The sequence below is a fragment of the Anomaloglossus baeobatrachus genome, chromosome 4 (assembly GCF_048569485.1).
Source record: "Anomaloglossus baeobatrachus isolate aAnoBae1 chromosome 4, aAnoBae1.hap1, whole genome shotgun sequence".
Classification (NCBI taxonomy): Eukaryota; Metazoa; Chordata; class Amphibia; order Anura; family Aromobatidae; genus Anomaloglossus; species Anomaloglossus baeobatrachus.
Genome location: NC_134356.1, coordinates 626,054,372 through 626,065,332, shown reverse-complemented (window position 1 = coordinate 626,065,332; position 10,961 = coordinate 626,054,372). Strand labels below are relative to the sequence as shown.

Sequence of the window (10,961 nt, the reverse complement as noted above, 5' to 3'; positions counted from 1 at the left end):
GTACTTTGTATTCTGTAAGCATTTTCCGAACATAAATAGTTACTATTTGCCCATCACTAATAACGATTAGTGATGAATGAGCACTAACATGCTCAGGTGCTCAGTACTCATAACAAGCAGTCGGATGCTTGGATGGGCGCGACTCGTGTACCGAGTATAATGGAAGTTAATTGTGAACTCTACCATTTTTCTGACGTTTTACTCACTTTCTACTCAATTGACCTAAGAGAGTGGACACTTTTACGATCTTGACTATTTTCCTGATGCATCACCAAGATTTTCCCATCTTTCTGTACGTTAGTACAACTGAAATCGATGACAAATGTCTCTAGTTGACATCTCTGCTATTTTAATCTATAAATACAGTACATTAACTTTAGCAGGAGTCTAGGAGTAACTATACAATTTGAAGTTAAGAGACATAACATTGCTGCAGTTAGTGTGTTACATTGTAAATGAGGTCCACTGTATGCTTTTTCAATATTACTCATTGACATCTGAACTATCATTTTCTTGCATGCCTCTGCTACCTAGAATTATTATCCCAATCATGATTTCTTTCACCTATACCTTAAAGAAAACCTGGCACTCGATTCGTACTGCCCAAGCCACGAGCAGCATGAATCAGAGCCTGGCTGCACTTTGCATTCAAGTATGCTTTTTCGGAAACACTCCAGTTTTTCAAAACAAAACAGGTTGAATATCTGGCTGGAGATTAAAAGGGAGAAATTTAACTAGTTTGGTGCCGTTGCCAGACGGCTTCTCCCGATGCCAGTTGATTGACAGGTCTCTCCCTACCTGCCAATTAACCACAGCAGCGCGAGGAGAAGTCACCCAGGGATGTTTACAGAGTAGTCTTGTCTCCCTATATTCCTTGCCTGGTTGCAATCATGCAGCTAGATTCTAAGTGATAGTGCCTGGCTTTGTGTATTGAAAGTCAAGTGACAGGTTCTTTTTAAATTCCTTCAAGCACTACTATCTTATCCATATATCCAACCTTATAATCAAGGTCTTAACCACATTTACAATCTTGGAATAATTCCCTCAACTTTCATACAGTAGGAGAGTTATCCTTGTTTTATTATATCCACAATAATATTGCGATCATACCTCATTTTGTTGCTGACCTTGGTTACATGGTTTGATTTATAGAGCTAGTATGCTACTGCACCACCTTGTTACACTAATATCTAATACCATTCCTACTGTCTATTCCTATATATTCTCAAATCATCACCCTAACTCATTGACCCCCCACAATTCCATTGGTTTCTTTCTCCATTATTTTTGTAAACATTTTTTCCGTTCACTTCAGTGGTGTGAACCACAATTCTTTGGCTAAACAATGCTTTTTAGATGAGGTGTGGTCTGTGCTCACATGTTTCTGTGACATTTAAATATAGTACTTGTAAGAATTTTTCATAAAAATGAGTCCTAGATAGATTGAATGTGTGGGATGACTTACTCAGCATTTGATTGGAGTTGTATAGAAAGCAGTAGATTTATTCATGTATGATGAATAGTGGTGTGTGTGATGTGCTCATTCCATGGTAAATGCATAATATAAAATGTCTAAACCAACCCCATAGTATAAGCTTGTCCAATATCACTCTGCTTCCTTTTGGGGTCCCGTAAACCTTGAAAAACAGTTGTGTTAAATCACAGAACCTGCAGGATATACTGTATAAGTAGTCCGCTTAGGACTAATTCACAATATTGTATAGTAGTTTGTGTTATGCCTACAAATCCCAGCCTAACTGGGTTTTGTTCCCTAAACTAACAACCTCATATATGCCTGGAATTGCAATGATACTATGAACTAGAAAATTAATTTGGCAACCAGTTAGGTTAGACAGCCCTTACAAGAACACACACAGTGCCGGACTTGAGTAAACTAAACCCATGGACTATTTTCGATGATGCTACACATGTCCATTTAGCCAACATTTACACTCTAGTAAGCCTAATGTTAGACTCCTGACTAAGCATGTCTATCGACGTTTGCAGTCAGATTTAAATTACCCATTAGATTGTAAAAGTTATTGTATTGTTCATGATCACAAGATATAATTCTCCACATGCCATATACAGTAGCTTGAAAAATTATTCATACCCTCTGAACATTTCCACAATTTTTTCACGTTACATCCACAAACTTAAATGTATTATTGAGATTTTATATGATATACCAACACAAAGTAGCAAGTATCTTAAGTGTAAAGGAAATGATACATGGTTTTGTAAATATTTAAAAAAAAATAAAATCAGTTTTAAAATTGTGACTTGTATTTGTACTTAGCCCCCCGAGTCAATACTTTGTAGGATCATGGTTCGCTTCAATTACTGCTGCAAGTCTTTCGGAAGATATCTCTACCAGCTTTGCACATCTAGTGCTGAAATTTTTGCCCATTCTTCTTTGGAAACTACATTAGCTCTAGCTCAGTGAGATTGGATGTAGACAAGTCTTTTGTAGCCTCTAACAAATTTTCCCCCAGGATTGCCCTGTATTTAGCTCCATCCATCATTACATCAACTCTGACCAGTGTCCCTGTCCATGCTGAAAATAAGCCTCCCCGCAGCATGATCCTGCCACCGCATCTGATGGTGGGCATGGTGTTTTCAGGGTGATGTGTAGTGTTACTTTTCCACCACATATAGCATTTTGCAATTATGCCAAAAGTTCCACATTGAACTCATCTAATGGGAGCACCTTCTTACACATGCAAGCTGTGTCCCCTACATGGCTTTTTTCAAACACGACTTATGACTGTTTTAAAAATGGCTTTCTTGTCACTCCTCCATAAAAGGGCAGATTTGTGGAGTGCAAGACAAAAGGGGGCTTTACACACTGCGACATCGCTAGTGATGTCACTAGCGTTCACACCCGCCCCCGTCGTTTGAGTGTCACGGGCAAATTGTTGCCCGTGGCGGACAAACTCTCTGCTACCCGTCACACATACTTACCTTCCTAATGAAGTCGCTGTGGCCAGTTTACAGCCTCTTTTCTAAGGGGGCAATTCAAGCGGCGTCACAGCGACGTCACACGGCAGGCGTCCAATAGAAGCGGAGAGGTGGAGAGCAGCCGCAGGAAAGTCACGCCCACCTCGTTGCAGGAGGACACAGGTATGGTGTTGTTCGTCATTCCTGGGGTGTCACACGTAGCGATGTGTGCTGCCTCAGGAACGACGAACAACCTGCATCCAGAACAAGAAACGATATTTGGGAAATGGACGACATGTCAACAATCAACGATTTGGTGAGTATTTTACATAGTTAGCGGTCACTCGTATGTGTTACACGCAACGACGTCGCTAACGAGGCCGGATGTGCGTCACGAATTCCGTGACCCCAACGACATCTTGTTAGCGATGTCGTTGCGTGTAATGCCCCCTTAACAGTTGTCCTGTGGATAGATTCTCCCACCTGATCTGTGGATATCTGCAGCTCCTCCAGAGTGACCCTGGGCCTCCTGGCTGCTAATTAGTTTTTTCCTTGCTTGGCATGTAAGCTTAGGTGGACGGCCACCTTGGTAGGTTTGCAGTTGTGCCATACGCCTTCCATTTTGGAGGATAGATTGAACACAGCTATGTGAGATGTCCAGAGTTGAACTAATGTGTGTTATATATATATATATATATATATATATATATATATATATATATATATATATATATATATATATATATATATATATATATATATATATCCCTGTCTGGTGTGTCCCTTTGTTTTCATGATGCTGTTTGGTCCTTAATGTTCTCAAACAAACCTCTGAGGCCTTCACAGAACAGCTGTAGTTAAACTAAGAATAAATTACACAGAGATTGACTCAATTTACTAATTAGGCAATTGGTCGCTCAGGATTTTATTTAGGGGTATCAGACTAAAGGGGGCCGAATACAAATACACATCACAATTTCATTTCCTTTACAAATAATTGCTACTTTATGTTGCTATATTACATAAAATCACAATAAAATACATTTACGTTTATGGTTAAAATGTGAAAAAAATATGGAAAAGTTTACTGGGTATGGATATTTTTTCAAGGTACTATATGTTTGATTGGGTCAGATTGTATTTTCTTTGCTCAGAAAAAACCCTTTACCAAAACTGGCTTTCTCATGATGCCATCTATACTTTGACAAGTGTATACTATACCACCATACAATGATTATTTGATATTGACTATATTAAAAAGAAAGCTGTCATCAGAAAATGACCTATTGATTAAAGAGAACCTGCTACCATGAAAGTGGAGTAAAATCTACAGGCACGGTGTAGTAGACCAGGTGGAGCTGAGTAGATTGATATATAGTTTTGTGACAAAACATGTAGTATTACCTGAGTTTTAGGCTAGGGCCCCACTTTGCTTTTTACCTGCTTTTTCAACTGCAGTGTTTAATGCCAAAATGGATGTGTTCTGCTTTTCAAGCTTAGTCTATGGGAATTTGGGTTTCTAAACCCCATTATGCAATTCAAACTGCAGCCTTTTTGTGGCACAAATTTGGGCAAAAACTCTGCTTTGCAGTTCTAAACGCAAATGGCAAAAACAATTGCGTTTTGCACTGCAAAGCAGAGTTTTTGCCCAAATTTCTGCCACAAAAAGGCTGCAGTTTGAACTGCATAGTGGGGTTTAGAAACCCAAATTCCCATAAACTATGCTTGAAAAGCAGAACACATCCATTTTGGCATTAAACGCTGCAGTTGAAAAAGCAGGTAAAAAGCAGGTAAAAAGCAGGTAAAAAGCAAAGTGGGGCCCTAGCCTTACTCATTTAAACCTCTGTGCTTTCTGGGTTTTTTGGTCCAGTGGAATTTCCCATCAGTAACATACAGATTTCTTTGTATGGCTGTGTGCATACGCTGCGTTTTTATGACGCTGCGTTTTTGGCCGCTAAAAACGCACAAAAACGCACCCGCGGCAAAAAAAAGCGGCAAAAACGCATGCGTTTTTGCCGCGATTTGGTGCGTTTTTGGCTGCGTTTATCTCTGCGTTTTTCTAAAGCATTGCATGGTGGGAAAACGCAGAAAAACGCAGGAAAGAATTGATATGTCCATTTTTTTTTTAAGCTCAAAAACGCAGCTTAAAAAAAAAAGTTGTGTGCGGACAGCAAAAATGAAAACTCAGACTTTGCTGGTGAAGCAAAGTCATGCAGTTTTGAGACCAAAAACGCACCCGAAAAACACGCAAAAACGCACTGTGTGAACTTACCCTATATGTGTAAACCAGTTAAAAACTATAGACACACAAAAAAAAAAAAAAAAGAGCAAATAGGGTCTTATCTGGGTAATATATAAAGAGATCAAGGTAGATATGCTAACCTTGTGTGGTTGTCCAAGTCACAACTACTGTAATGCCATGAAAATGGCTGCTGCAGTCCCCACGTAGATGTAGACACTGAAGTGGAGAAGGGATTAATCTGCACTTCCGTGAGCTGAAGAACTGATAAGACCAGGATCCTAGATGAATGATTTAATGTTAATGTGGCGCCCCTGAGGATTCAGTCGCCACAGGGTACTGCACCTGACTTAAGGTGCAGTGCTCAACCCGGGTCCAGAGGATGTCAGTACCGGTTCCACTTAAACAACTCATACACACAACCAGGTTGCCCTCCTTACCGTGGACCGGGCTAGGTTTGGGTCAAAAGGGGTCACCAGCGTGGTTGGTTGGGTCTTTAGGATACAAACACATCTGGAATCCCCAATCCATTAGTGGCGGGACCTGGTACGGGAGGAGCAACCACCAGGGGGAGTGAGGAGCAACAAAAGTTAGCGAGTTCTCCATCAGGATAGGAAGAGAGCAGTCGGGTTTTAATAGTGGCTCTGGTGGGATGCAGGAGTCAACACTGTTGCGGAGGGGAGCGCTTTATTGCTCTATCAGGACCGGCACAGTGCAGGGTGCAGAATCTTAGGGTGGATAATACTTCAAGTTGTCCACCGAAATCTGCAGGCTAGGGGGATGGCACGTTCCTCTTGCCCCCACAGTCCCGGAGCACAGTGCCAGATAGGATCAGGGGTCGTGTTCCAAGGCAGACCCCACAATGGACCCGCAGCACCTGCATACGGGCAGGGAGTAAAACACTTTTCAAGAACTGGGGTCCCCAAGAGCTCCAAGCCACAGGGATCCAACATCTAGCGCAAGGAGGAATGGCCCATCGTTCACTGTACCGGTTCTGACCTCCAAAGGATCTGGGTTCGACGGGGCCTATCACAGCGAGTGACCAGTACTCCTTGGGTGAGAGGCATAACGGAGTCAAGACACTTGGAACCGCAGAGACTGTGTCCGCCGGGCATTCCCGGGGCCGCCGCCCCGCGCCTCAGCGCCTGCCATTACTACTCCTCTCATCATCTGCCCCGAGGCCCGCTCTGGGGAGCAGAAACATCTTAGCTGCTACCACCATCTGCCCCGGAGGACAGCGATATCAGCAGCGGCTAATTCCCTGGCCGCATACCGCAGGTGGAGTCACAAAATCAACCTCCATCTTTAACCATCACCTCCCCTTCCCTTCTCCGCGGACAACTCGGGGTCACGAAACCGGGCAGGGCCACCAGTGACATCCCCTGACCATCACCGGCCCGGTGACAAGTATCTTCACCAACCCCCTGGGGTGCTCCATTGGAGTGTTTCAGGGTTCATTTCTCTCAAAGCTATATGTCCATTTCCTGAGCTCTCTGTGCTCTGGTACATAGCCCAAAATGAGGAAAAAAATTCTAGCCCTTGTTTCAAAACTTTTTTCAGTGCTTTATTCCACCATATTTAAAAAGGATAGATTTACTTGACAAACAAACAGTTAAAAAGTGACATGTTAAAAAAAAAAAAAAGGCTTTTTGAAATGCATCGCCTTTTAACAATTTTGTTTGTCATACAAGTCTATCCTTTTTACATATATTGGAATAAAGCGCTGAAAAGATTTTTAAATGAGAAGTAGAAGTTTTTTTCCCTCATTATTGTCAAGTCTACGTTCAGTCACATGGTTTCTTCCCTGCTCCAGGTATGATGACGGCCGATGGTATTAGGTGAGCTGGTGTACACATTATTTATATGCATTTCTGTTACTTAGTGCCTGCAGATTGGATTTCAGTTTCATGGTGACAGGTTTACTTTCAATTATTATTTTATTCTTAAATGGCTTTATGACTTTTATCACCATCTATATTAAAATCACTGGCCAATAACCGTAAACTAGGCTTGCCCTTCCTGTTTTATACAGAAGACTTTTCAACACTCTTTTTGTCATTACAGGCAGTATTACAAGGAAAGATTACACCGCCATATACTGTGTCCAGAATTCATAATTACCCATCCACTGGCGAACACAGAGACAATAGGGTCCCTGTGCAAGAACAGTAATTGGGCCCTTTACAGGCCAATATCTCATCAGAATGCTTAACTATACCTACTTTAGAAGTAGTAATGGACCCCCTTACCTCTTGGGTCCTTGTGCTGCTGCAAAGGCTGCACCAGTAATATGTTTGCCCCTGCTCAGATCAGAGCAAGCCTTGAAAGCTCTCCTATAGAAAGAACAAGAGGCTAAACCCAGTTTAATCTAACATGTGTCTCTATGGGTGCTGTACATGGCAAGATTTGAGATTTTTTTTCTTTTTCTTAAAGGGAACCTGTCACCAGATTTGGTGACTATAAGCTGCGTCAATCACCAGTGGGCTCTTATATACAGGCCTCTGTGTAGAACGTAAAAATGACTTTATAATACTTACCTAAAGGTCGGTCCAGTACAGACTGGTCAGATGGGTGTCTCCATTCCCCAGTACTGGCACCTCCTCCTTCGGCCACCTTTGTCCTCCTTATTCTGAAGCCTGGGTGCATGATGCAGCCTACGTCATGCACACATGCTGGCACTGAGGTCCTCCACAGGTGCACTACAATGCTTTGATCTGCCCTGCTCAGGGCAGATCAAAGTGTGCCTGCTCATGACCTCAATGCCAGCCTGTGTGCAAGACGTAGGACGCATCATGCACCCAGGCTTCAGAAGAAGGAGGACAAAGATGGCTGAAAGAGGAGGTGCCGCACCCGGAGAACGGACACACCCATCTTACCATTCTGCACCGCATTGACTGTTTAGGTGAGTATTCTAAAGCCATTTTCATGTTCTACACAGCGGCCTGGGCTCTTATATACAGCATGTTAGAATGCTGTATATAAGAGCCCACTGGTGGTTGTCACAGCTTATGGTCGCCAAATCTAGTGACAGATTCCCTTTAATACAGTGATATGGAAAATAAAAAAAAATAAATTGGTATAAAGTATATTTACATCAAAGGATTTCAAAAATAGTTCATAATCTGCCTGAAATCAATGACCATTAGGCATTCAAGTCAATATACATGGAGCAATCACCTGAACAGTGACTGAATGATCATTGATGCATACAGTTTCATTATTGTTTTGGTCATAAAAACAGATGTGCTGCTTTGTGGTAGTAATATTTTAATGTCTGTAATTTAATTGCATCTGTTATGCAATCAAACACTTACATATTTGATCTGCAGACATCTACCCAGACCAGTGGTCAGAAACGAACATTGGTCTGGCTGATCAATGGTTCCTGACAGCAGATACTATCTATACAGGAGTCAAACAACTAAGAAAAAAAATATTCAATGATACTTAACCTAACAATCAATATCTCAAATTGTCCAGTGGTGCATCTGGGCAGTTATCTATGGGCCTATAAGTCTAACGGAGTCCTAAAATATCTTCACTTTTATTCAATAACACAAATTAAATTTTGCAAACAAAGCTTTTTGCCATTTTATTTCTTCAGTTCTAAAGAGATTTATTTTCACTACAAATTTCAGCTTATCAGTGGGGATTCTTACATCAACATAACGCTTTTTTCTAATCACAGCCTTTGCGTAATAACCTAACCTGCTGTGCCGGAGAACAAACCGAGAAAGTGGTAATGTTGTTCAATGCCACTCACAGATTGCAGGGTGCGCACCATGAAAGAACATTATGTACAAAAGAAAAAGGGCTAAAGATGTCAACGAGTCATTCTCTTTGCTTTGACAGCCACTACCTAATCAATGGGCTATGGAGACTATGTATGATAAGGCAAACTTATGACTCTATATTGTACAAAACCCTTGGAATGTGTACAAAATACTACTGACAAAGTCAATTTGTATTACTTGGCTTTTTTTTCAATCAAAAATAGGTATTCATTTAGAGGAAAAGGTGTCCAAAATCATCACAGTTTGAAATATTAAAAACCAACCATATACACACTTGAAGGTGGTAAAATCATCACAGTAAATAATTATATGCAGTTTTCCCTGCCCCTTTTTCTAGGTGAATCATTCCCATTTGCTACAACTTCAGATGGGTTATATACAATCTACGAAACAGAGCGTGGACCTCAAGAACGTAGCCCAAGAGGGGCAGAACTGGGGCTGGTGGAACAGATCATCGGAAGAACATTATTACTGGCGGCCTCAGAAGGGGGAATAAAGGGAGGTGTTGGGGGTGCGGAATTGGGAAAATGGGCAGAACTGTTGTCCCCAATGGATGAACCACGTGCTAGTATCACATCTGTAACCAGTTTTTCTCCAGAAGGTGATGTTTCTCCACAAGGTGACTGGACAGTTGTTGAGGTAGAAACGTTCCATTAAGTCAAGCAAACTCTTTGCAGGTAATGGTGTTGAATGTGAAATGCAAGGTTTCTGCAGGTGAAGTACATTATGCTATGTGTGTAGGACAGTGGCTCCGCCTATTTGACACACTTGAAGAAATGAAAGTCTTTGTGGTACCTGAGTGGTTGTGTGGCTCCACCGATGCAGAGCATTTTGTCTGAGACAATGGATCCACCCTATTTTCCTAAGTGAGACTGTGCCCCTGACCATACACAACATTTGCCTGGGAAAGATGGGGGCTCCCACATGTAGAAGCATTTTTCCTGTGTAGAACAGTGGTTCTATACATATAGGGTGCTGTGACAGTGGTTTGATATGTCTCAATGTGATGAATGTAAGTGGCAGTGGCTCTATGTATGAGGAGCAGTGTATGAGTAATGCAGGAGTAAACCATGTATTAATGTGCAATATGAGTCTATTGCGTCTGAGTGTGGAGCTTTGCACTATTGACAATTTCTTAAGATCTCATGGATCAATGTTTTTTCATATTAAAGCTTGGGATCATCCATATGAGTAACGTCATTTTGTGCAATGAAGAATACTTACAGAAATATTTGATATTGGTGAGTACTCATATTAGAGAAGATAGAACAGACAGTAAAAAGAGGTGGTCTCTTTATTAAACCAATACTTTGCGGTATGGTCTAATATTGATTCATTAGATAGCTAGAGTCCATATCCAGGTTTCAAAGACATGCAAAGACTTCTGGTAATCATCCTTAGCTTGAATATACCCAGATTACCAACAGCTATTACTTCTTACATCCCCAAATACACAGATAATAAACATAATGGTGAGTGCATGTGACCTCAATAAGAAATGAAGTCATCTCACATGTTTAGGGCAGATATGTATTGGTATTGGGACTGTGGCATAGGCAAGAACTGCAGTCATCATGTTTTGCTGAGGTTCTCAAATTGCCTATTAAGACATTTTTTGACTTTGCATGGGGAGCAGCTGTTTCACTAGCAAATTAATGCAACCAATTGTTATGGTTGAGCAATTTTGCAGGTAAAAAAGCCACTTCCCAATTTAAAGGATTGTTTAACACTAGAAGTCCCAGGAATTTCGATCTCCATAGGGTTCCAATGGTAGAAATGTTAAATGACACCTCTCTTGGACTTCTAGTGTTAATAGGCAATTTGAAAACCGTAACTGCATCTGACCTCTGTGGTTCATGGCTGCCTTAAAAAAATAAATTAAAAAGGCATGTTGATATTTTACATGGCCGACCCTTTTTTCCCCCCCTCATATAGGCTATCAGCGAAAAGTCAATATACTACCAAATACTTTAGATGGTCTGTCTGTG

At 41.3% G+C, this 10,961-nt stretch overlaps 1 protein-coding gene across 3 annotated transcripts in view; it reads left to right on the top strand.

Moving 5' to 3' along the window:
- PRR36 (proline rich 36) overlaps positions 1-10,157 on the top strand; it is a 59,038-nt gene extending 48,881 nt beyond the window's left edge. For all 3 annotated transcript variants that reach the window (XM_075346325.1, XM_075346328.1, XM_075346327.1), the window contains exon 6: positions 9,311-10,157. In XM_075346325.1, the coding sequence (XP_075202440.1) occupies positions 9,311-9,630 (320 nt within the window). In that variant the 3' untranslated portion in view covers positions 9,631-10,157. The remainder of the gene's footprint in view (positions 1-9,310) is intronic.
- The last annotated feature ends 804 nt before the right edge of the window (positions 10,158-10,961 follow it).